At 42.5% G+C, this 27,318-nt stretch overlaps 1 protein-coding gene across 11 annotated transcripts in view; it reads left to right on the forward strand.

The window, feature by feature from the left end:
- Nucleotides 1-27,318, forward strand: part of LOC102453268 (inter-alpha-trypsin inhibitor heavy chain H4) — a 55,071-nt gene that overhangs the window by 4,429 nt on the left and 23,324 nt on the right. For all 11 annotated transcript variants that reach the window (XM_006127582.4, XM_025186975.2, XM_006127583.4 and 8 more), the window contains exons 2-15: nucleotides 3,289-3,449; nucleotides 4,530-4,634; nucleotides 6,006-6,168; nucleotides 6,270-6,380; nucleotides 6,491-6,619; nucleotides 7,914-8,030; nucleotides 11,564-11,732; nucleotides 12,870-12,995; nucleotides 14,883-15,064; nucleotides 15,197-15,379; nucleotides 16,611-16,750; nucleotides 17,277-17,434; nucleotides 17,977-18,009; nucleotides 19,124-19,195. In XM_006127582.4, the coding sequence (XP_006127644.1) occupies nucleotides 3,289-3,449; nucleotides 4,530-4,634; nucleotides 6,006-6,168; nucleotides 6,270-6,380; nucleotides 6,491-6,619; nucleotides 7,914-8,030; nucleotides 11,564-11,732; nucleotides 12,870-12,995; nucleotides 14,883-15,064; nucleotides 15,197-15,379; nucleotides 16,611-16,750; nucleotides 17,277-17,434; nucleotides 17,977-18,009; nucleotides 19,124-19,195 (1,849 nt within the window). The remainder of the gene's footprint in view (nucleotides 1-3,288; nucleotides 3,450-4,529; nucleotides 4,635-6,005; nucleotides 6,169-6,269; nucleotides 6,381-6,490; nucleotides 6,620-7,913; nucleotides 8,031-11,563; nucleotides 11,733-12,869; nucleotides 12,996-14,882; nucleotides 15,065-15,196; nucleotides 15,380-16,610; nucleotides 16,751-17,276; nucleotides 17,435-17,976; nucleotides 18,010-19,123; nucleotides 19,196-27,318) is intronic.

A 27,318-nucleotide genomic window follows, 5' to 3' on the forward strand; every position in this document is an offset into this window, starting at 1 on the left:
AAAGGAAAATGAGATGCAATGCCGTAGCAAGGAATTTTGTCGCCTAGGGCAAGATCAAACCTTAACTGCCTTTAATAATTAATATATCTATCAAAATAATTTGCAAATGCTTCTTTAAAATATTTCATTATCATATATGCAAATTTAAGGATCAAAGAACATTTTTTGAGTATTCGGGCTAACACGGCATATTGTCGTAAGGGCCGCAAAAATAAATTTGCCTGGGGCTGCCAATTGATTAGGACTGGCCCTGGTTATAGGATGGACTTAGGGGATCACAAGTGGAGGGCCATTGTTACGTCATGGTAAGCAGAGTAATTGGGATCCCACATCAGACACAGCCCTGTAAAACTAAGTTATGTGCATCAGCCTTACTGCCTTGGGCTTGGCCTGCAGCCAAGTCTCAAAAGTGAAAAACTGGCTCAAGTCTGGCACTGAAATGCAAGCCCCCACATTGATATCCCATTCCCTTTATTTTATAATTAAATGGTAAAAATGAGAAAAATCTGCCATTTTTCAGTCATCATGCACGGTGATACGTTTGTGTTTTTATGTCTGATTTTGCAAGCCAGAAGTTTTTACGTGAGGTCAAATCTGGGATACTCAAGACAAACCAGACTCCTGAAAAGGGGTACAGTCATCTGGAAAGGTTGGAAACCTCTGGCGTAGTGAACAGTAAGGCGCTGGTTATTTCTTTAACAGGTTTATGAGCCCTCTAATGCTGCTCACTGACTTCTAGAAGCTAGCCAGAGCAACAGTATGAATGCACTGCTGGGCCTTGCATGTTGGGAGTATTTACTAAATGCAGTTTGTTTGGACCCCTCCTTGCCTTGGTGGTCCTTCATGTGGACACCACGCATGCTTTAATTTATGGACCACCGCGTCCAAGGACCAGGTCAGCAGTGAAAAGACAGATGACAGCCAGCATCCCAAAGAGGGAGAGAAGGGAGTTACACACTTGAGGTTTTTCATAATTGTCCCATATGTTTTGATCTGACTGTGCTTTTTTTCATGGAGGTCTTTTGATGGCTTGGAACACTGTCAAGCACTTCCTTTATTATTCTTATTTTGGCTTATTCTTGGAATTCAGGGGCAGTGTTTCAGGCGGTCTACAGGAAGCAGTGGTAGGAAACGTTTTTAACCCTTTGCTGTTAGGTGGAGGCAGGGTCGGGCGGAGGCATGGGCAGCTGTTCAGGGCGCCAACCCACTGGGGGCGCCTGATGGCAGCTGTAAGGGGCACGTGGTGTCCCTTACAGCTGCCATCAGGAGCCACGCGCCGGCTCCTGCAGCACTGGCCCTGCGGCGCCGGCCAGCAGTGCCCTTGCCCCCATGGCTGAGGGGCCCTGCACGGCCCGGCGCGTGCACCAGCAGCGCTGGCCAGGCCAGGCTGGGCAGCGCATACGCCGTGTGCCCCGGGGGCGTGCCACGGGCTGCGTGCCAGCGGCTGTGGCTGGCCTGCGCATGTGCCAAGTGTTCCAGGAGTGGGCCCTGGGCTGCGCACCAGCGGCCATGGCCGGTACACGCCTGTGCCGTGCACCCCAGGGCCAGGCTCGCGCACCCTGGGTGGGTGGGCCCGCGCCCCACAGGCGGGCATGCACATGCGCCCTGCGCTCGGTGGCGGCGCCACACGCCCGGGCCCAGGGCGCCAAAAGGGCTCCGGCCAGCCCTGGGTGGAGGAGATGATGGTACAGGCACAGTTTACAGTCCGTTTCTGACAACAGTGAGTTAATTCATCATGATTTAATTTGTTGATACATGTGAGGTACTTTGTAGATGTTAGCATGATCATTGCTGGTCATTGTACCCTAACACCATGGATTTAAATATTAATTCATCCATTACATTGCCTACTCCTCCTTCCTACAACCATTCAGAAGTTGTTTATCTTGCCAAATATCATGATTTGTACTCCATTATCTTTGCAAGTGTCTACATAACTCTAGCAACAGCTATAAAACCAGCAAAAGAGCCAGCAAACTATTGATTCCTGTTGCTTTAGCTGATAGGATGTTGAGCACAAAGTGTCCTGGTCTATGATGTTGACTGACCACTGAATTGTTCAAGTGTGATTAAAACTTGCCATGAAGGCAAACCATTGAAGGTGAGGGAATGGACAGTTTTAAAATGGATGCTATTTGTTGGTGAGCAAAATATAGATGTGAACGATTACTCTCATTAGTAATCAACTAGCAATTTTAAGAAGCTGCAGGGCTTAGGTCCTACAGATGTTGTTGGTTGCGATACTACTTAGATTTACAGTCTTATCATGCCTCTGCTTATCAATAAATGCTGTGGCTGCTGAATTCTTTCCATTTGTGGGATGGAAACACTGCCACCACACACTGACAAATTGTTCCGGGCCAGCCTATTGCCCTGCATCACATGTGGAAAACCAACGTTAATAAAACAATCACATCCCAAGAGTTGCTCGGTGGAGCTGCTTGATGAAATGTTCCTGGGGAAAGCCCGGTAAGGTGGCTGGGGTGAAGTTGTAAAACAGCAATTTTTTCCTACACGGTGTTGGCTTTGAAAGAGTTAAACGGTTTGAAATCGGTGCATTTCAAGGACGCTTTCTGTCTGTGTAGAGAAGGCAGCCCACGCCAAGTGCTAACCTGCCAAATGTCACATGACCAGAAGCTGCTGGCTTGCAAAATGTGCAACTAAGTCCTACTAGAAAGAGAGAAAATTGAAGAAGGAAAAAAAAAAGGAGAGAGAAGACGACAGACAGTCTGGATCTCTGGGCCAAATACATACAGGCTCATCAACAGGGTGGCTAATTTTGTGAGCCAAGTCCTCTACTAGTGGTTTGTACAGGGATTTGTTGGGAGAGCAAGAGATTTCAGAATGGCCTATTGTCCAGCTCAAGCCCTCTGTAGAATAACTGATAAGGGACTGGTCCTAGGTTTACATACAAGAGAACTGGTTTTTATGGGGGTGTGAAGAAAGAGCATGTGGTGAGCAAGCTTGACCAGGGATTTTGAATGGCAAATAACAGGACTATTGTGAGTGGCAAAGCTTGTAGAGATCATGGTCATCTGCGTGGGATCCTCAGTTAAAGACACAAATGGTTAATTCCATTTTGCTTTTTAAAAATAGGATCAGTCTGCCTTTTCCCTTTAATCTTAGCTCTCCTACCTCAGCCAGCAAGCCAATGATCTGCTGCTGTTTCTAGAAAGCTGAATGTTACCCCAGCAGCCCAATCCCTCACTATTTAATGTGACAGTTCCTTACGGTGGTAGCTGAATTTTACCACCCTTTCTATTTCAGTGTTTGCTTTTTATTTTCCAGAATGCCATTGAAATCTACAGTCTGCATGTGGACTCTCTGGTTACGTCTCGATTTGCTCATACCGTTATCACCAGCAGAATTGTCAACACACTTAACAAATCTCAGGAGGCAGTTTTTGAAGTGGAATTACCTAAGACAGCTTTCATCACTAACTTCAGCATGTAGGCTCTTCTGCTCCGTGTCATACTCATATCATGGGTCTCTGTCTGTGGTGGGCTGGATCACCAGGGCACCGTTTTGATGATCTGTTCGGTGTAACATTGTGGAAAAACCAGCTGTGGAGCACTGGAAGAGCAGTTGGCTCTTCAGATGTTCTCTCCTAAAATGAGCTGTAGAATGAAAGTTGGATAAAATGTAGTGGAATTTAATAAGTTAGCCTGCCTGCTGTGCAAGGTTTAGTACATCCCTCACAAGACGGCATATTTTATTGCCGAAATGTCAAGAGGCCAATGCTGCCTGGATTAGGGATATAAAAGTGTTGTAGATTAACCGACAAGAAAAAGCTTATAGGTTAACGCTATAGACTACATGCATTCACACCCACACCCACTTGCCAGTATATTTTTTAGCAGGCTGGCCAGGAACCCAGCTCAGTCCTGGCTTGCGCCGGGTCTGGGACCTATCCCCGCTGCGGCTCTGCATTTAAAGTGTATTAGGAGCCGAGCAGGCAAGTAGCTCAGCTCAGTGCCAGCTCGTGCTGAGTCCAGGAGCTCAGACCCGCCCTAGACAGGAACTGCTGCCACCTCACACCACTGCTTCTTTATCAGAGGGGGCAGCTGAGGACAAAAGGCAGCTGGTCCGCATGGGGAGCTGGTTTTTAAACTGGCTCCCCTTGCGGACCAGCTCCCGCCTGGCACCCCACTGTGATACAGTGGCAGCAGCGCGGAATGGCAGGGGTCTTCTCAGGAGTGGAGCCAGAGAGCACTGGCTGCTGGCCTAGCCCCCAGCGACTATAGAATAGTCGACTAACCAATAAGAATTCATGAGGTTACACGACTATTTAATTAACCGATATTTAACATCCCTAGCCTGGATATTCCTGCTGCATGACCTCCAACCTCATGGAAGGGTCTTTGAGTGTGTAGACCGAAAGACAATGACACCATGGCTCTTACTGAGCAATGGTGATTGGCGGGAGGAGGGACTTACGGACTTCCTGTGAAACTGCCCTGAGAACCACTTCCCCTGCCACAGATCTCCAGAGCCCACCTCGCGGTTTTAATATTTTAAAACATTCTTAGGTCAATTGATGGAGTGACATATCCTGGAACAATAAAGGAGAAGAAATCCGCACAAGAGCAATATGACACTGCGGTTTCGCACGGTCAAAGTGCCGGCCTTGTCAAGTAAGCAACAGCTCTGATTCACTATTATTTCCTCTGTTTTCTGTGTTTTCTTTCCTCTGTTTTTCCGTTTCAGTACTGTGATGGGTGTAACAGCTTCCTTGCACTCACAAGAAAAGTGCACAGCAATTGAGATCCCTTATGGACTAGATTAGCTGAAACAACTGAATGTGTCCAAAAGAAAGCCACATGCAGGGCTGGAATAGGAGCTAATCCTACAAGGCCCAGAGGAGGGAGGGACAGATGAGGGAGTTCTACTGTGATCTGATTAACTCAGCAGAGGGAGATTGGATTGGAGGCAGAGAGACTCTGTGTGTGTGAGGCAGCAAGGAACACGATGTGAGCAAACCAAGGTTCTGTCTACTCTAGAGACCTCTATGCTGATGGAGGAAAGCTGTCCCGTTGTCATAATTAAACCTCCTCCAACAAGCTTGCCAGCAGACTTGTGAACCACGCTATTCACACTACCACTTACCCCTGACAAATGTACTCATTCACTCTCCTGAGTGACATAAGTTTGCCAAGGTACACAGCCATAAGAAAAAGCCTAGAGACAGCCTTTGGAGGCTGACTGGCTTGGAAAGGTGAGCAAAGAAAATATCTCCTGCTGCTTGATTTCCCTGAACACAGGTTCAAGGAAACAGGACTTGGTGCATTGTTTGTAACTAAACAGATCTGCATTAAAGAAATACATCTACAGTATCTCTTCCTAACCAAAACAACCTGCAGGACCAAATTTTGGCGACACACTCAGATCGCAAAGGGATACCACCAAAATGTGTTTCAAATTGGTGGCAAAATGGAAAAAAAACCCCAGTGCCTCTTATATAGAGTAATTTTTGCTGCTTTTAAGGGCATGACAGTTTTTAAAATCTATCACTTTAAGGAGTTGCTAGACTAAAATTGATCTAAGCAATAGGTCCAGCCAGAGGAATTATCCAGCCCAGAAATGGGCTTGGACAGAAAGCTCTATGGACTATTCTGTGGGTAACAGCATGCCCAGGCATAACCCATTGTTGGTTCAGGACCTCACAATGGTTCAGAACTGTAGGCAACATGCACTGGAGGAGAATATTCAGTCTGGACTTTGATCCTGCTGTGACTGAGATTAATTCCAGCCTCCAGTGCCTCTAGGGTCCTTCTACAAATCAAAAGTCAGCTCCTCCATACAGAATAGAGATGGTGCACTAAAAAAATTTGAAAGGGCAACTCTTTGCAGGATGTCAACACGTCTCATTTACATTAAACAAAGTGACCTCTTTCTCCATGGCTGTACCACTTGACCACTCTTTAACCCAGACTTGTGGAAGCTTTGGCAACAGCCCCTGAAGATATCAAAGTAAAAATCTAAATGTCAATTTTGCTCCTTTTCAGAGCCGCTGGAAGGAAAATGGAGCAGTTTCATGTTTCTGTCAATGTTGCAGCAGCCAGCAAGGTTACCTTTCAGCTGACATATGAGGAGCTGTTGAAGCGACAGCTGGGGAAGTATGAATTGTTATTTAAGGTCAGACCCAAGCAGCTTGTTAAACAATTTCAGGTAAGCTACTCCTAGAGACTTTAGGACTAAATGCTGCTACCGTGTTTGGGCAACCCTCCAGCTACCAAATGAGACTGACCTATTTTCCTTCTTTCCTTCAGATTGATGTCCACATCTTTGAACCCCAAGGTATAAACTTCCTGAAAACTGACAGCACCTTTATGACAAATGAGTTAACTGAAGCTCTTACAAAGGTGCAGAATGAGACCAAGGTAAAACATCAGCAGGAAAAATTATAATGCTAACAGAAATGTATCTGTTATTTTTAGTTGCTATTTACATTTGTGATTAATCTTCATTTAGTTTCTTTTCTGTTCATCAGGCTCATATTTTATTTAAACCAACAATAGCTCAACAGAAGAAGAGTCCTGAACTTGAGGAAACCCGCCTTGATGGAGACTTTATTATACGTTACGATGTTAAAAGACGTGTCAATGCAGGAGATATACAGGTAACAAATATACATTTGGAAGTGCTAATGAAAGAAATCATTGTGGAGTGCTATAGTACAATTACAAGATGTAGTCATCAATCCAGAGTGAATAGGCATTGAAGGAATTCAATAAATCCTGAAAAAAATGCTCAGCACCATCCATTGACAAATTAGTCTCTCTTAGGCAGACCTAAGAATTACTTTCCAGTCTCTTTTGTAAATGAGCTAAGCTGAATTTGATTTAGACACCTGTTTAAAACAGTAATTACTTGTGTATATGTGTATCTCTATTTACATTGTGAACAAAATATAAGATTTTTGTTATAAAAGAACAAGTCTGTTTAAAAAAAATGAATGAACCAACACATGCCCTAATTAAGTGAATAAAATGCAGTTCACTTTCTATATAATTTTACTAATTTAATACATATCGGCTGTGTCTAGACTGGCCAGTTTTTCCGGAAAATCAGCCGCTTTTCCGGAAAAACTTGCCAGCTGTCTACACTGGCCGCTTGAATTTCCGCAAAAACACTGACGATCTCATGTAAGATTGTCAGTGTTCTTGCGGAAATACTATGCTGCTCCCGTTCGGGCAAAAGTCCTTTTGCACAAAACTTTTGTGCAAAAGGGCCAGTGTAGACAGCTCAGATTTGTTTTCCGCAAAAAAGCCCCGATTGCAAAAATGGCGATCGGGGCTTTTTTGTGGAAAAGCGCGTCTAGATTGGCACGGACGCTTTTCCGCAAAAAGTGCTTTTGCGGAAAAGCGTCCGTGCCAACCTAGACACTCTGTTCCGAAAATGCTTTTAACGGAAAACTTTTCCGTTAAAAGCATTTCCGGAAAATCATGCTTTTTTTCCATTGATTAAAAATGAAAGCCATTGATTAAAAATGGAAATTACACTTAATAGGTGGCCTGGCTCAGTGTTGCTAAATACATAAATAAATAAGTAAACCCTCAAATAACAGCTCCATTTTCTGCTTTGATTCTATGCTAGTTATTTAGATAAATTGTGTTTGTATAAGAGCAAGTGCCTGATTCTCTATCCTGTTACTTCAGATTTATGCCATGGAATTACACAAGAATCAAGCAGATACCACTGATTTAAGAACCTCATGTTCTCTGTCTAAGCATGTGCCCTATACACCGTTTGCCTAAACTAGTTAACACCCAAGAGAATAACTTCATTTTTTATTTGAGAGGGTTTTCATTTTTATTTAACAAATTTAACTTGAACCTCAAATTATGTTTTATCAAATAGATGTTAAACCAAGAATATTTTATGCTGAATAAGATATGACTTTTGTGTTTCAGATTGTAAATGGGTATTTTGTGCATTACTTTGCACCCAGCGAAATGCCAACATTTCCCAAAAATGTCATCTTTGTTGTAGATCAAAGTGGATCTATGTCAGGCAGAAAAATTGAGCAGGTAACTCACTTCTTAAATATAAAACTATGTTTGTGTATTCACAGTATCTGTGCTATTGAATAAATAAAAGTTGTTGAGCCCACTGCTATTTCTAAAGATGTTTCATATACCAGCAGCTCTATCTCACTCTAGGAAACACCAGTGAAGGTAAGTTTTAAAAGTCATGCTACTTCTTTGGACATGCAATGTTTTCAGAGGCTAGAAGCCATCTTGCTCTTGGAAGTATACACATGCAGCTTTATTAAACTTGCTCATTTTAAAGTTTAACCTCTTCCTAACCTGGCTGCTGTTATAGATATCTCATCTTGATTAAGTTCTAACTTAGTTTTTTACATGTGAAAAATTGAGCTTCTGGGTTTTCTTTGTTTTGTTTTGTTTGTTTGTTTTAAGTGTGAAGAGTTAAGATCACAGTGGAATGAAGGCAGCAGGAGTTTAACTTACTGACTTCACTGGGAACAGAACTGAGTCCTACTTCACTCAATAGGGCTACGTCTACACTGGCCCCTTTTCCGGAAGGGGCATGTAAATTTCACCAGTCGTCGTAGGGAAATCCGCGGGGGATTTAAATATCCCCCGCGGCATTTAAATAAAAATGTCCGCCGCTTTTTTCCGGCTTTTAAAAAAGCCGGAAAAGAGTGTCTACACTGGCCCCGATCCTCCGGAAAAAGCGCCCTTTTCCGGAGGCTCTTATTCCTAATTCAAAGTAGGAATAAGAGCCTCCGGAAAAGGGCGCTTTTTCCGGAGGATCGGGGCCAGTGTAGACGCTCTTTTCCGGCTTTTCTAAAAGCCGGAAAAAAGCGGCGGACATTTTTATTTAAATGCCGTGGGGGATATTTAAATCCCCCGCGGATTTCCCTACGACGACTGGTGAAATTTACATGCCCCTTCCGGAAAAGGGGCCACTGTAGACGTAGCCCATGAGTATTTGGTTTAGTAACAGTTACAAGATTAGGTCACCTGTAAAGGCCTCAATTTGAGAGGGAAAGTTATTGGGGAATCCCACCAAATTCCCATATCCTCCAGCTCATGTTCCATCTATCAACACCATTCTGACCTACCCCCGGGGAGCAGTTCTTCAAACACACAGTATTACAATGACCAGTGCCTCAACTTCCCCTCCTTCTCCAGCATAAGTTACTGAAATGATTGGGCAGACTGCATATTTTAAGGTCCAGTCCTTTTCTCTGTTATTCAAGTGAATAAACACACAGGGCCAGATACAGTGGGTACAACTCCATTGATTTACGGCAACATTGATTATGCTCCGTGCTTTTTTACTGTAAAGATGATTAGAGAGTAGAACAATTTGCATAATGAAGTGATAATGGCACCGTCACAGAAGTTGGTGTTTAGCTCTGAAGTATTGCCAACCCAAAGACAGTTCAAAATAATGAGTCATCCTCCCCCCAAAAATCATTAAACTGGCTTAAAATTGTACATTTCAAAAATTTGAGTTATTTTTATTTGCCTTTGGAATTCTGAAGCTTTACTAAGTTCGCTCACTTCCTATTTCCTAGCTTTAATTTTTTTCTCAACCAGAGGAATTAGAATTGTTTTAAAATGAAAGCTGAGGTTTTTATGCAGTCTCTTGATTCCAGTAGCTGGGAGTTAAGAACAATGTCCCCTAGGCTGGGATGCCATGTTTATAATAGCTTATACTGACATTGTTATGCTTGATCCAGAGTGGGCAAATACCACGCGCTAGATCTTGTTCTCCGTGGTTAGCCCCTTGCAGGTCACCACCGCTGAGTTGACCTGCCTCTCTGCAGGTATGGGCGATTGTAGCTATTGTTGACCACAGATCACTGTTTGCAGCCAAGGGGACCTCTGGGAAGTGTTATCACTTCCTGCAGCTGCCATTGGTGGGGAACAGTAAACCACGGCCAATGGGAGCCGCAAGCATCTGTACCTGCACAGATGCAATTAAGTATAGCGGCAGCAACCCGCTAGGGGCTAACTGTGGCCAGTCACCACCATCTTATTACCCATCCCTATGCTTGATGCATCTAGAGTAGGAGATGTTTCCTTTTTTCCTTATTTGTATTTCCTCACCTTACTAATGTTGAAGTATCTTTTCCCTATAGGTCAGTATATCATTGATCTCAACTTATTATCATATACATCAATTCTTTACCATGTCCTTTTGTGGTTAGGTATCACATTTGTTATTTCTGTTCCAACTAGATATTTCGGGAGTTTTTCAAGTTGTGGTATACCTGTTAAGTTTAAAAGGATATGAAGTTAGCAAAGTCCCTGTGCCAGTTGCTTTAACACATTATGTGTGGCCCTTATGCTTTAGCTCATTATCATCTATCGAGATCAGTGCTTCCCAATTGGTGGTGGGACGTGGGTGGTTTTTTCTCTCGATGAAACGCGGCAATCCTAGCGGTTCCGTGGCCAAATAAAATTAGGAAACACTGATCTAGGTGAAAGGTCCCAGACATGTGTGCTAACTTTGCGATTTGGGTGAACAGTCCCAGACAAGTACCTTATCATAAGATACATAAGATACAGACTGTGGCCTGTAAGTTCCTTATGTTACTACTTTGTTATAAACCTATTGTAACCTATTATAATAAACATATAATCAAAACCATAAGGAAATAAGAAATCTATAAGAAAATACACATTTACAAGCAAGCAAGCAGGTTACTCCGTAGGCTACAGTCTCAAATATATCCTTATCCTAAGGGTTGAATTTACATATCAAGAGATTCGTCCGTATTCAATTATTAGAAGATTTACCTGGTGTTGCTTGAATCCTTAACTCAGTTTTGTTTTGTTTTCATTTAAATCATTGTTTAGAGGTGGGGCGAGGGATGAGAGGTTCAGTATGCAGGCTCTGCTGGGGAGAGAGGCTGCTCTCCCCACAGCAGGTTGGGGCCAGGTGAGAAGCATCTCTCTATGGCCGCTGTGCCTGCAGTGGGCATAGCCAAGGAAGGAATGTGTGTCCACCAGCTAGGAGACAGATAGACACACGGACAAACTGTCTGAAATATATAATAGACAGCTGTCCCTTTCTCCACTCCTGTCCCCTGCTGGCCCAATGGGATTATAGCCATCCTGGTCCCCATCTCTCGCCTCTTGCTTCCCCCTGTGGTCATTCATCCTTTCCATTTTATGAGAAGCATTCAAATTCCAGGCACATTCCATTTTCCTGGCACAACTTACTTCACATTATAATAAGAGGAAGCTGCAAACCAAATTTGGTGGTCCTAGATCTTACCAGTTAGGAGGTGTGCTTGAACAGATAGATGGACAGACAGATGGACATTTCTAAAATATACAGTAAGGTACATAATCCAAAATGTATAAATTTGAAACTGTTGACAAAATGAATTACAACATTTGCACTCAGGTGTATAGTGCAAACAAATATTGTGCAAACAAATAATGTTACATTCTTCTGAAGAGAAATCTCATGATTTAAAATAAACTATGCAAGCAAAAATAAAGGCATCTTAATTTTAAATTCCAATTCTGATAAAATAAAAAACAAAATAAAAATACACTTTCTCCCCACTTTTTAACAGACAAGAGATGCCCTCCTGAAGATTTTGGAAGACCTCAGACCTGAAGATCATTTTAGCTTAATAACTTTTAGTAGCAGGGTTTCTGAATGGAGGAATTCTTTATTGCAAGCAACTGGACAAAATGTGGAAAGTGCTAAAAGATATGTTAAAACTATTATGGCTCATGGAGGTAAAGATTATATCTAAACACTTTAAACACAGACACTCACCACAAAGTATGTGAAATAACTCCTAGAACAAACTGATATGAATAAGACCGTAAGAATGTCCACACTGGGTCAGACCAAAGGTCCAATGTCCTGTCTTTCGACAGTGTCCAATGCCAGGTCCCCCAGAGGGAATGAACAGTACAGAGAATCATAAAATGATCCCACCCCGGCTGCCCATTCCCAGCCTCTGACAAACAGACCCTAGGAACATCATACCTGCCTATCTGATGTGATTGATGGAACTATCTTCCATGATTTTTTCTTTTTTGAACCCTGTTATTTTCCTCAGAAAAAAGCAATACATCAAAATTAAAAAACAGAAATGAAGCGTTTTGATAAGGTTCACCTTATTAGAACTGGATTTTCCATTTCAATTTTTAAAGAACTTTTAAGGTATATTTATTGTATATAATGTATTATTTATACAAGAAATATTTAAAAGATAAAACCAATTGAAATGCAATGTTTCAATTGATTTGAAATGGAAATGTTTTGAAAAGCTGATTTCAAAGGAAACTTGGAAAACTGTTTTGTTCTGTTTTGCAACAAAAGAAATTTGAAAATCAAAGAATTTTCTGAGAAATCATAGATTCGTTGGGCTGGCAGAAGCTTCAGGAGGTCATCAAGCCCAACCCCCTGCTATTAATTTTGTTTTACACTTGACAGAAAGTTCAGGCCTCTGCATTTAATACCAGTGTAGACTAGCAGTGTGCAGCACAATACGGAGACTCCTCAAATGAATACAAGTAACAGTTCTTAAATTCTGGTCTCTCAGATAATACAATTATTTTATATGGCTCTGTAGAATCTATAGAATCTATAGAAAAAGACCCTTGTCTATGTTCCTCTTCACATAATCTACTAAAAATGCTGTCAAAAAACCCAGAATAACTAAAGTTCAAGTCAATATAAACCATCATTAGCTAACCAAGTAATTTAAATGCTCAAGTCATCCTCTCTCTAAAAATTCACCACCTTTTACAATTTCCTCTGATCTTATTTTCTTCTATCTAGTCAAATGCCTCTTTCAAACTGTGAACTGACTGGCCTCTTTGATTGGATTTATATATCAATCGTGTGTATTTTCTCTGTTGCAGGAACAGATATCAACAAAGCTCTACTGACTGCAGCCGACACCCTGGATAAGGCCAACTACGCAGAGATTTTGCAAGCACAAAGCATTTCCATGATAATTTTGCTGACAGATGGTCAGCCAACTGTTGGTATGTTAATCGCAGTAACCCAATTCTCCCTCCCCTAATTATGCATCTTTTATAACATGTAAGAACATGCACCAAGTTCGGATGAGTCCTTAAGAAACAAAATATTCTGTTTTACGCTAATTTCTTGAAGCAACAAAGAGCTAGGAAAGAAAACACGGAAAACACAGTCCCTGAAATGAGTAGAAGGGTTTCCCAACAAAGATTTTCAAAATTTGCATGAGGTATCTGTATCTCTTCAGTGACCCCAAGATGACTGTACCTATGACCCTATATAAGCAACACCAGTAAGGGCTAGGCTTGTCTACGGACTCTCAGTCCAAATGTCTGTTCTGAAGTAAAAACAAAAATAAAAGATTCAAAAAATGGGAAAATTACCTTTGTCCCAAAATATTACTACAGAAATTAAGATAGTGCTGGTCTAGCAGCAGGTAAAGCAGGAGACTAGGGAGTCTGAAGGACCTTCGCTCTGTTCCTGATTCATCGCCTGACACCAAATCAATGGGGTTGCTCACATGAGGAAAGGTTCCAGGATTAGCCCTTAGTGATTTTGAATATCGTTTTACAGGTTGTACCTCTCTGGTCCGGAACCTTCAGAACCTGACAGGTCCTGGTTCAGGGAATTTGACGTAGCAGGGTAGGTCAGTATTGGCCCCTCTCCTGCTGTGGGCTGCGGAGCTCCACAGCCACGAGGCATCTCCTTCCCGAGTGTCCTCTCAACCCTGCTCCTCCGCCTCCCTTCCTGAGTCTGAGCATCAAAAATGAGCTATTTGTGGCCTCTCTGGAAGCTCTGGGAGGGCGGGGAAGTAATTGCTGAATGAGGGGCCCAGCTTTTAGTCAGGAGTGCCCAGCCCAGGGGCACCGCGGGGGATACTGGGCCACAGATGTTGTTGGATGACAGATTCAGACGACAGAGGTCCAAACTGTATATGAAGATCTTCAGTCAAGTGACCACAGTGATGGATGCATGGGGCAGAGAGAGAAGCAATGACATTTTTAAATCATAGTTTATCCTTTTTGGCACATGAGCTAATTTAGTTTGTCTCGAAATCCATGTATAATAATAGCGCCTCCTTTCCTGTGTCGCCACCTTTGTTTGTAATGTATCTGTCCTAATCATTTTGTAAGCTCTGCGTATTTTGTAAAACACTCAGGCTATGTCTAAGCTGGCAGCTTCTTGCGCAAAAACTGTTTTGCGGAAGAGTTCTTGTGCAAAAAGTCTTCCACAAGAGCACGTCTACGCTGGCATGTGCTTTTGCACAAGAGCATCCATGGCAGTGTGGACACTCTCCTGCGCAAGAAAGCTCTGACGGCCATTTTAACCATAGGGGCTTCTTGCGCAAGAAATTCATGTTGCCTATCTACACTGCCCTCTTGTGGAAGAGCTCTTGCGCAAGAGGGTTTATTCCTCACAGGGAGAGGAATAACTTTTCCAGAAGAAGCCCTGTTTTACAACGCTATACTGTAAATTTACTCACGCAATAACGCATGTGCAGGGTAGACAGCAGGCAAGTTTTTGTTCTTGCGCAAGAAGTTGCCAGTGTAGACATAACCTCAATGTGCCTGAAGAAATCCTGTATCATCATCATCATCATCATCAGTATTAAAATGGTGCAGTAGGTAGAGAATTAGACCCAGTCACTGAGAAAGCAGAGTGGCATTTTCATTCTTAACTAAACAGAATTCAACAACTTACTTAAGTTTCACTTACTATGAATTATTTATCAGACAGCAGAAGCAAAAATTGAATTGAATTGAAAGAACTGTATTTACAACATGAACAGGACTTGACAATTTTTGTAATCTACTCGCCTGTGGCCACACACACACACACACACACACACACACACACACACAGACACAGTGTTTTCATTTTTTTTTAAATCACAGGTGTTGAAGATGTTCAAACAATTCAACAGAACATACAGAAGGCTATCAATGGGAAGTATGTTCTCTATTGCCTTGGCTTTGGTTTTGATGTCAGTTACAAGTTCCTTGAGAAGATGGCCCTAGAAAATGGAGGAATAGCCCGTCGTATATATGAGGACTCTGATTCAGAGTTGCAGCTCCAGGTAGGTGTCTATTAAAAATTTAGGAAACAGAAAAATTAACACCAGAACCTGCTGAGATTTGTTTAAATATTTCACAGGTTACTTAATTAAAGTTAGTTTTACTGTCACTAGCTTTATTCTCTCTCTCTCTAGGGCTTTTATCAAGAAGTGGCTACTCCTGTATTAAAGGATATTGAAATACAGTATCCAGAAAATTCCATCTTGGAATTAACTCAGAACAGTTTCAAACTGTTTTTTGATGGTTCTGAAATTGTGGTAGCTGGAAAAATTGACAATGAGGTTGACGTTTTGCCAGTGGAAATTCAAGCTCTATCAGTAAGTACTTTGAGAGTTTTCTACCTAAAGAGAAACTTTTTCATATACTGAAAGGCCTATATTCTTGAAATTTCCATAGGCTCTTCCATAAATTAATAAAAGACTAAAAATCTCTTGCATACAGTTTGGCTACGTCTACACTGGCCCCTTTTCCGGAAGGGGCATGTAAATTTCACCAGTCGTCGTAGGGAAATCCGCGGGGGATTTAAATATCCCCCGCGGCATTTAAATAAAAATGTCCGCCGCTTTTTTCCGGCTTTTAAAAAAGCCGGAAAAGAGCGTCTACACTGGCCCCGATCCTCCGGAAAAAGTGCCCTTTTCCGGAGGGTCTTATTCCTACTTCAAAGGGCACTTTTTCCGGAGGATCGGGGCCAGTGTAGACGCTCTTTTCCGGCTTTTTTAAAAGCCGGAAAAAAGCGGCGGACATTTTTATTTAAATGCCGCGGGGGATATTTAAATCCCCCGCGGATTTCCCTACGACGACTGGTGAAATTTACATGCCCCTTCCGGAAAAGGGGCCAGTGTAGACGAGCCCCACATGTTCACTTTTACTTCTGGTATGTACAGACCAGAGAGCGGTCCTATTGGTCCATAAAATATCACCCCATAATAGTGGTTTATTTATAAAGAATGTTTTAGAAAGAAGAAATGTCTGATCTGAGTATAATTAAATACTATAATTACTAATGTGGCACAAATAGAGCATCTGTTATGTCCCATTAGCTGCTCATTCTTTAGTTTTCCTAGAACTTCTGAAAGTTATTCACTTATGACTAGAAATTATTTCATGGGCATTTGAGATCTCAGTTGTTATATTTCATTGACACATATATGTTGTTAAAATATCATTCATTTAATCATGTAAAGCGAGATATTTTTGATAATTCTGGCAGCTTAACTGAGAATAAGTGAACACTCATCTTCTACAGAATGTAGCTCTGATGGCATGTACAGATTTATTATAATAACTGAATTTAAGTAGCTTAACACTAGTGTACTTTAAATATGGTGGGGCACTTTTAATATAAATATTATAACAGATGCCTGCTATTGCAACGATAAGAAATTTAATTGGGGGGAAAAGTATCCTGTAGCTAACATTAATTTCTTTTGCTCTGTCTCTTCAGGAGCCTTTAAATATATTGCTATATTTTTGAACTGAGAAAGGTCTTGACATTTAAAAATATGATTGTCTTTAAATTATCTCTTGGATCAATCTCTCTCTCTTTAGCATACCAGTAACTTGACTTTTAATGAGGAAGCAAATGTAAGAGAAAAGGAGAAAGTTTTTCAACATCAGAAGTACATTTTTGGAAATTTCATTGAGCGATTGTGGGCTTACTTAACCATTCAACAACTGCTGGAAAAATCGTAAGCTAATAAAACCCTCATGTTGTCTATTAGGAATTTATAAACTTCTTCATAAAAACAAACCATAGACATCCTTTCTTCACACGATGGGAAAGGAAAGTGTGAATATTTCAGCACATAACCTTAAAATATACCCACTGAAAAGAATACTTCGGTACTGAATAATAAGGATCCAGTACTTTGCAGTGTAAACAGGATTACACTCTGCTCGGTTTTGGACTATGGACTATTCCATAGTACAGTGAATATATATCCAGTGTAAGTGTTGCCAATTACAAATGACCGAGGGATGTCCATGAAGCCTGCATTTTCAAGATCCACTTGAATGTTTACTTGTAATTACAGAGGCATTGACATGGCAAACACATGAGCAAATGCATAAATGTAAAGGCACGAATAGTTGAGCTATCCTAGTGGGACAACTCCTATTTAAAGTTATTTGAAAATTCCTAGGAGAAAGTTTGAGGATTTCACAGTTAGTTAAAAAGTTCACTTTATTTTTTTAAGTCCTGAATGCCAACATTAGTGTTTCAGCTCAAGAGGAACAGCTGAAAAACTCGCAGGTAGCCCGAGCATTGGAACTATCTCTGAAGTACAGCTTTGTTACATCTCTCACTTCCATGGTGGTCACCAAACCTGATGATCAACAGAAATTCCAGCTGGCAAACAAACCAACTGAATCTGGTAAATTCCATTTGGAATGATCTTATTTCGGTTACCAACAATGCACTCAGTAGTTGCAGACCTGCTATCTCCATGAGCTAGATTGGGTGGCAGTGATGTAAACCAGGTTGCACGCTGCAAATCTAATTTCAGTTAGCTTTTTATTTTGAAGTAGAAGAAAAAGGACAATAGAGATAGAAAAATGGGTGCTACTATGTAAATGGAGGGGGGAAATAGTAAATAAGTAGTAAATTACATGAATTAAAGATGAGCAAATGTTTATTGCTAAAGTCCCTTCCCACTTCAAGAAAATCTTGCTCATTTCTCTGTCTGATTTGAGTGAAACTAGCACATAAAAAGCAGAGGCTAGAAAAAAAGTCAGTCCTTATAGGGCTTTCATCTACTACATGCAATGGTTCTCTGAAAACAAATGCTTTACTTTGCCATTCAAACAATCAACCTTCCTATTTCCTTCAATTTCCTGTTCAATGAAACATATTTGAGTGTATCAGCAACTGATGGTTGGAGCTATGATTCTAATCTGTCATCACTCCTCTACCTAGATAATGAGAGGTCACGACTTACTGTAGCTTCAGGTAAGTGTTCTCAGCTCTTCAAATAATCTTTCCTAATTGACTAAGTGTTTCAGGCCTTCCACTCAACTGTGTGATGTTTCCCTAGGCTTGTCTACACAGGGAAGCACCGGGAAACCTGTCTGTAAAGTGATAGATTTTGAATGCTGCATCTGATCAATTTCAAATTTCAAGGAATGTTCTAGGCGTGAATAAGCCTAGATATGCTAGATAACCTACAGATCTGTGGAGAAACTGGAAAACCGGAAGAGGAGAAATAGGGGCCGTATGGAGCTCCTGCCATCTGTTTAGTAGAGCTGCAGCTTCGGGCACTTCTGCAGCTGTCTGTGGACCAAAGAACGGGTTGATGGTGCCCATTAACATCTTCTAGCATAACCCTAACTTACCTCTGCCTACCCTCCCAAAAGAATTTAACATGCTGACACCCTTAACCCCTAGACAATGAAAAGAAATAGACGTGGGGGAATGGTTGGAGACATGGGGGAATTGCAGGAGAGTAGGTAGAGGGGAGAATGGATGAACCTGGGTTGGGGGAAGAGGGAGAACACAGGCATGCTGGCATGGTGGAAAGAAGGAATATGGGAAATTGGGGAAGTGGGGTATTGGTTAAGTGCGAAATGCTGTGCATGCAGGCCCTTGCATATGGAGTAGAATAGCAGACCCTGGTAATCTGACATGATAATAAGAGACCCTCTCCAAGGAGAGGTGAGCATTCCGGAGAGACTTGGAAACAAAGGAGGATGCGAGGTGTCCCGGGGAGATTGGAGGGATGCAAGGAAGTGCTGGGAGATGCGGTGAGGTTGTTTCTACAGACCCCTGACACATGGCTAGGCGCTGTGGGGGCAAATTAGCTCTGAAATCTATTAAAATGTTTTGTTTGTTATTTGAGGAAATATTTTGATCGTGGGAAATGTCTTCTAGAAATAGAGGTAAATGTGAAGTACAAGCAACAGTAGGCTGTAGCCTTCACATAGAGAGAAGAGAAAAATCTAGTTGCCAAAGTAGGAAATCTCTCTGTCTAAAGCTTTTCGGGATGATCCTAAAATGGGCATTAACACAAGTTTAAAAAAAACCCTTTGAAGTGAAAAACGGCATTGATTGTATTTTTTGTCACTAGGTTCCACACGCTCAAGAAGCTATACAATGAAAGTCTTACATTCTCGAGGGTCTGATGATGATGATAGTATGCGTAAGTTATCCTATTTTCCAACTACTGAATTTATTTCTTTAAATAATAATCCAAAGTATTAAAACATTTAAATCTCATGTTAGTGATTCTGATCATAGTGAACACTGAGACATATATTTTGCTCTAAAATCTTAATCTATTTGTATTAGAAACAGTTTAAAAGTTCTTGGGAAAGTTGCACATTTCAAAATGAAAACTTGGGATTTGCTAGCAAATAAAAAATTAATTCTGCTAATTGAAACATTTCAAGACTTAAGGAAATATGGATTGGATACATGGACTGTAAGGTGGATAGAAAGCTGGCCAGATTGTTGAGCTCAACGGGTAGTGATCAACAGCCCAGTATCTGGTTGGTGGTTGGTTTCAAGCAGAGTGCCCCAAGGATCAGTTCTAGGGCCAGTTTTGTTCAACAACTTTATTAATGACCTGGATGAGGGGATAGATTACAGTCTCAGCAAATTTGCAGATGACACTAATCTAGGGGGAGAGGTAGATATGCTGGAGCATAGGGATAGGGTCCAGGGTGACCTAGACAAATTGGAGGATTGGGCCAAAAGAAATCTCATGAGGTTCAACAAAGACAAGTGCAGAGTCCTGCACTTGGGATGGAAGAATCCCAAGCAAGGCTATAGGCTGGGGACCAATTGGCTAAGGACCTGCGGATTACAGTGAATGAGAAGCTGGATATGAATCACCAGGGTGCCCTTGTAGCCAAGAGGGCTAATGGAATATTAGGGTGCATTAGCAGGAGCATTGCCAGAAGATCTAGAGAAGTAATTACTCCCCTTTATTCTGCACCAGTGAGGCCACATCTGGAGTACTGTGTCCACTTCTGGGCCCCCCACTACAGAAAGAATGTGGAGAAGGTCCAGTGGAGGGCAACAAAAATGATTAAGGGGCTTGAGCACATGACCTACAAGGAGAGGCTGTGGAATCTGGGTTTATTTAGGGTACATCTACGCAGCAGCATTATTTTAGAATAATGAATGTTATTCCAAAATAACAAAGTATACATCTACACACAAGCATTTATTTCAACATAATGTCAAAATAGTGTCCTACCAGTGGACCTCTTACTCCTACTCCTGTAACCCTCATTTTATGAGGATTAAGGGAAGTCGGAGGAAGAGTGCGCTAGTTCGAAATAAGTGCTGTGTAGACGTGCCCAAATTCAAAATAAGCTCTTTTGACTTATGCTATGCAATTAGCATAGCTCAGATTGTGTAGCTTATTTCGAGTTTAGCCCTTCTGTGTAGACATGCCCTAGTCTGCAGAAGAGAAGAGTGGGGGGGGGGAGGTGTGATTTGATAGCAGCCTTTAACTACATGAAGGGAGGTTCCAAAGAGGACGGAGAGAGGCTGTTCTCAGTGGCGGATGGCAGAACAAGCAGCAATGGTCTCAAGTTACAGTGGGGGAAGTTCTAGGTTGGAGATTAGGAAAAACTATTTCACTAGGAGGGTGGTGAAGCACTCGAATGGGTTCCCTAGGGAGGTGGTAGAATCTCCATCCTTAAAGGTTTTGAAATCCTGCCTTGACAAAGTCCTAACTGGGATGATTTAGTTGGGATTGGTCCTGCTTTCGGCAGGGGGCTGGACTAGATGACCTCCTGAGGTCTCTTTCAAGGTTCTATGAGTTTAAGATTTTATGTCCAAATTACACAGGGCCCAGACAGAACTCAGTGCAGCTGCCACTGAAGTCAAATTTCCCTTTGATATCAAAGGGAGTAGAACTGGACCGATACATTCTTGGGAAAACTTTAGAGTCATGCTCTACATTAGCGGTGAGGAGTCCTGTGGCACCTTATAGGCTAACTGAAGTATAGGAGCATAAGCTTTCGTGGGCAAAGACCCACTTCGTCAGATGCATGTAGTGGAAATTTCCAGAGGCAGGTATAAATATGCAGGCCAGGATCAGGCTGGAGATGACGAGGTGGATCCAATCAGGGAGGATGAGGCCCACTTCTAGCAGCTGATCTGGAGGTGGGAATTCCAAGAGAGGAGAAGCTGCTTTTGTAGTTAGCGAGCCATTCACAGTCTTTGTTTAATCCAGAGTTGATTGTGTCAATCTTGAAGATGAACTATAGCTCAGCAGTTTCTTTTGAAGTCTGGTCCTGAAGTTTTTTTGCTGCAGGATGGCTACCTTTAGATCTGCAATTGTGTGTCCAGGTAGATTGAAGTGTTCCCCTACAGCCTGATTCTGGCCTGCATATTTATACCTGCCTCTGGAAATTTCCACTACATGCATCTGACAAAGTGGGTCTTTGCCCACGAAAGCTTATGCTCCTACACTTTAGTTAGTCTATAAGGTGCCACAGGACTCCTCGCCGCTTTTGCAGATTCAGACTAACACGGCTACCCCTCTGGTGCTCTACATTGCAATCCAGATCTCCTGGTCTTGCTAGGCTGATCTATGCTGGAGAAATTTTCCACTGACTTCACCGTTTCAAGAACACTTGTGGTCAGAGTTCATGTTTGTGCTACAACCCCTCTGGGCCAGAGAGGAAGGGGATGGCCAAAGGGAGGGGGACGTATCGGGTCAGGGAGCCGGGGCAATGTTGCACTCTGTGAGAACTGTCCTGGACCTGCACCAGCTCTCACATCTCCTGAATATGTCCCATTCCTGGCTCATAGCATTCCCACTCTGCTCTCACATCTCAGCCCATGAACCACTATTCTGAATTACAGCATCCCTGTTATTTTCACACTGGGGCCTTTTGAACAGGCACTGCTAGGCATACAAAATCATGGCTTTGCTTTTTGGTTTTACCCGGATCACCTCTTTAGTTTCACTGAGGGACGGTTTCATCATCATCATCATCATCATCATCAACAAAAGCTATGGGCTCAACACCTGTTGGTGTCCGACGCCTCCCTCACTATTTCCTTCCATCTTTCCCTGTGCAGTGTGAAGTGGCTTAGTTTCTGTAGACTAGCTCCTCACCAATCTACTATATCACCTACCCATTCTCTGGGGGGATCTGCCTCTCCTATTCGGACCATCCATTATGCCGAATACCAGGGTCTTAACTTTTCGCTCATCGTTCATTCTGCAGATATGCCCAAATAGCTGTAACTTCCATTGTATAATCTTCTGCAGTAGGTTCTCTTTCGGCTGTATCGTCCTATATAATTCCTTGTTGGTGACCTTCTGCATCCATCCTGTTCTCAGGACCTTTCTATAACAACTCCTCTTGAACACCATTATCCTTCTCTTCGAATCTTTCATTTTTACCCATGTCTCTCACATCCGTACAACATGCTGCTAAATGCACATTTTCAAGATGCTCAGCTTCGTTCCTCAGCTAATCGCTTTACTTTTCCTGATCTTATCCATCGCCTTCAAACTCACTCTTGTTTTCTCTATTCTAGTTGCTGTTTCCTTCTTACAGTCTAGATCATACGTCACGTTGCTCCCCAAATATGTGAACTTCTCTACGTTCTGTAGTTCAATCCCATCTACACTTTCTTTCTATTTCCTTGTCTCCAAATACCATTGTCTTTCTTTTATCGATATTCATAATCAGTCCATACTGCTTTCCTTCCTCATTTAGCACAGTGCACCATTCTCGCTAATTTCTCTTCATCTTCCTTGATGATAACTATATCATCTGCGAACCTCAAGTTGTTAAGTCTCATCCCGTGCGCTGATATCCCTTTTACCTCTTCCTCGATCTTGTCCATCACTCTCTCTAGGTGTGTGATGAAGATGCTCGGTGATATCAGAGCTCCTTGTTTCGTACCTCTATTCATTCTAAACCAGCTTCCCAACTCTCTGCACATTCTCACCCCTGCCTCCGTATTATCGTTGATATCCTTCAACAACCATATCAGTCTACTGTTCACTCCATATGAATCCAACACTGCCCAAGTCACTTTCTGATCTATACTGTCAAATGCCTTCTGAAAATCAATGAAGCAATTGTAGATGTTCTTGTTCTTTCACTGAGCTTTCTCCATGATCAATCTTAGTGCTAATATCTGCTGTATGGTACTTCTAGCTTTCCTGAATCCCACTTGCTTATCCACTAGATCAGTGGTCTCCAACTTTTTTAAGCACAAGACCCCTTTTGGAATTTAAGTACAATCTGCGATCTACCTCAAACCCAAATATCCTGCCCGTCTACATGGTGCCCCTTCTGCGAGGCCCTGTCTCTGTTCATTCTGTCCTCTCTCCCTTCCCCATTCTCCCTCACTTTCACCAGGCAGGGGCAGAGGTTTGGGGCACAGTATCTGGTCTTGGGATAAGGGATTTGGCATGTGAGAGGAGCTGTGATCTGAGCCTGGGGCAAAGAGTTGAGGTGCAGGAAGGGGGCTCAGGGTACAGGCTCTGTAAGGGAGTTTGGATCCAAGAGTCTCAGGGCTGGGGGCAGCAGCTTGGGTGCAGGAGGGGGGTTCATGATTGGGGCAGAGGTTCAGAACTGGCTTCAGCTGGGCACTGCTTATCTGGGTGGTGGTGCAGTGGGCTAAGGCCGGCTCACCCCTACTCTGGCCCTGTACCACTCACAAAAGCAGCCAACAAACTCCCTTCATCCCAGTCATGTTGTGCCTCCCTCCATTCTGTGGAGACAGAATACAGGGTGAGAGGGGGGCACCTGTCATTTGCGCCCCTTTCTCTCCCTCCCTTGCCCAGAAAGCAGGAGTCTGGAGGGGGAGGGAGCAAGGAGGAGGCAGCTTCAAGGCAAAGGGCAGGAGGTGTGCCACAGTGAGGGGAAAGGCAGCTAAAATGCTTTGCTTGGTAGCCCCTTGGCCAAACCTGTCCAAACCTGTCAGAGGCTCCAAGATCTACCAGTAGCTCCCGATCTACTGGTTGGTGCCCAGTGCACTAGATGTTCTTCTATCTGCGATCTCAGTTTCTCCGTCAGTATCATCGTCAGCACCTTGCCTAGAGGACTCGTTACGGCAATCGTTTTGTAGTTCTTGCACGCCAGCGTGCTTCCTTTCTTCTGTAATGTCACTAGCACAGATCTTGTCCATTCTGAGGGTTTCCTATAGTATTGTTTAATGGTGCTTTCTCCATTCCTGCCGTATGAGGCTTCTCTTCATTTCCTCAACTTTCCTGCACTAAACTTAACAAATGGCCACATAATCAACCTGATATTTTGCAGGGACAAATGCAAATAGAGATACATGAAACCTCAGGCAGATTTCAGTAAAAGATGTAATATGTTTTCGGGCAGGAAAGAGGAGAGCAAAACTAGTAAGAAATAGCTCATTTTAAAAATGCTTCCTGTAAGAAGTGACAGAAATGTAGCCGTGTTAGTCTGGTGTAGCTGAAACAAAATACAGGACTATGTAGCATTTTAAAGACTAACAAGATGGTTTATTAGATGATGAGCTTTCGTGGGCCAGACCCACTTCCTCAGATCAAATAGTGGAAGAAAATAGTCACAACCATATATACCAAAGGATACAATTTAAAAAATGAACACATATGAAAAGGACAAATCAAATTTCAGAACAGAAGGGAGATGCGGGGGGGGGAGGTAAATGTCTGTGAGCTAATGGTATTAGAGGTGATAATTGGGGAAGCTATCTTTGTAATGGATAAGATAGCTAGAGTCTTCGTTGAGACCCCTGCGTAGAGTGTCGAATTTTAGCATGAATAACAGTTCAGAGGATTCCCTTTCAAGTGCTCCTGTTAAGACCCAAAGACTCTAGTTATCTTACCCATTACAAAGATAGCTTCCCCAATTATCACCTCTAATATCATTAGCTCACAGACATTTACCTTCCCCCTCCCCCCCCCGCATCCCTCTTCTGTTCTGAAATTTGATTTGTCCTTTTCATATGTGTTCATTTTTTAAATTGTATCCTTTGGTATATATGGTTGTGACTATTTTCTTCCACTATTTGATCTGAGGAAGTGGGTCTGGCCCAGGAAAGCTCATCATCCAATAAACCATCTTGTTAGTCTTTAAAGTGCTACATAGTCCTGTATTTTGTTCCTGTAAGAAGTATGAGGCTTGCTTGAAATGTAATTCAGATACAGTATTCTCTTCCTCTAGTTAGTAATGGATGGAGGCTGGGATACTTTCCCCTTTAGTATTTCACCAGTATGCTAATCCTTTTTTGGTTGATTGGTTTGTTTAATTAAAATAATCCTCTAAAGGTTTAAATCAAAATCACTCTTAAAGCACATTTCAGTCTTATGTTTATGATGATGACTATGGATGTTTATTTGATGCTAATTTACTAACAGAATATAGGCAGGCTTTTATATATTTAAGACAAAATATGTGTCATTTTCCTACTTTTAAAAATTAGTAAAATTTTAAAATAAAATTGATAAAGGGTTATTAGTAAGTTGAAAAAAATAAATCCCAGTACTAAACACAATTTAAAGTTTGAGTCAGGAAAGAGATTTTATCTTCCATATGAATCCCAAACATCTCTACCAAGTGAGATATAATATAACTCTGTATACTTATTTTTGACAGACGTATCAGTGCAAATAAATAGGGACTCATCTACAGCTTTGGATTCTGTTGTACGTGACACTTGAAAAGATAGTACATGGTGTATCAAATTGTGCATGTTGCCACAACATTAATTGAAGGCCTGAGTTTTGAAAGCTTTTTAAAAAGGAGTAGATGTTTCCTGATAGCTTCCTTTGACAGGATAACAAGCCTTGTGGATAAGGGTGAAGCAGTAAATGTGGTAAATCTAAACTTGAGTAAGGCATTTGATGCTGCCTTTCATGGACTTCTCATTACCAAAATAGGGAAATACAACCTAGATAGAGCTACTATAAGGTGGATGCATAAATGGTTGGCTAATCATTTCCAGAAACTAGCTGTCAATGGGTCAGAGTCATGCTGAAAGGGCATAACAAGTGTGGTTCCGCAGGGATCAGTTTTAGACTGGTTCTGTTCAATATCTTCATCAATTATTTAAATAATGGCATAGAAAGTATACTTGTAAATAGGGATGTAAGGAAGTAGTCAAGTCAAGTACTCGACTACTCACATCCCCGTATTCCTCCCGCTGTCTCTGTATCAGAGACAGCAAGCGGGGGAAACAAGAGGCAGTACTGGGGGGAGCTGGCTTAAAAGGCAGCAGCAGGTGGGGGAAAGGCAGCACTGTGGAGACAATGCTGGTGGGAACCAGGACAGCTGCAGCTCTGCATTTTAAATTCAATAATCTGGGACCGGGCACAAGCCGGGACTGCTCAGTCCTGGCTCATGCCAGGAACTGGACCTACCCCTCTGTAGCCCTGCCTTTTAAATGTAGTAAGAGCCACCTAGCTCTTACTACATTTAAAAGGCAGAGCCACAGTGGGTCCCAGAGCTGGCGCGAACCAGGACCACTCAGTCCCGGCTTGCACCAGCTATGGGAGCCACCTGCACTCTAGCTCTGCATTTTAAATGTAATAAGAAGCTGGCGACTCTTACGACATTCAAAATGCAGAGCCGTAGTGGTCCCGGAGCCGGTGCAAGCTCATGCCAGCTCCAGGTGCTGTCACCTCCGTGGCTCTGCAGATCACCTCCCCTTCTCGACTAATCATGTAATCGATATAAATTGCATCGACTAAATGATTAGCCAAATACCTGCTCCTTAATATCCTTACTTGTAAAACTGCAGATGATGTCAAGCTGAGAGGGGTTGGAAGTGTTTTGGAGGATAAGATTTTAATCCAAAATGATCTAAACAAACTGAAGAAGTAGCCTCAGGTAAATCGGATCAATAAAGACAAATGCAATGTACTCCACTTAGGAAGGAACAGTCGCATGAAGACACACAAAATGGGAAAGGACAACCCAGGACGGAGTACTATAGAAAGGGGTTTAGGGGTCATAGTGGACCCCAAGCTAAATATGAGTCGACAGTGTGACACTGGAAAATAGCAAATCGCATTCAGGGATGTATTAACTAGAACAGGGGTGGGCAAAAGGGTTTCCGCAGGCTGGATCTGGCCCGCCAGGTGGATTGATCAGGCCCATGGAGGCCCTGCCTCTCCCCCACCCCCGGGCCAATTAGGGCCTGAGGGAGCAGGGAGCATGCAAAGTTTCCTCTGCCCTACCCCCGCCCTGTGAAGATCCCTCACTCAGAACTGCCATGGGCTCCTGGCAGGACAAGAGGGGGTTTCCTGTGCGCCCCTCAAGGCCCTGATTGGCCTGGTAGTGA

Source organism: Pelodiscus sinensis, chromosome 11 (assembly GCF_049634645.1).
Source record: "Pelodiscus sinensis isolate JC-2024 chromosome 11, ASM4963464v1, whole genome shotgun sequence".
Lineage (NCBI taxonomy): Eukaryota > Metazoa > Chordata > Testudines > Trionychidae > Pelodiscus > Pelodiscus sinensis.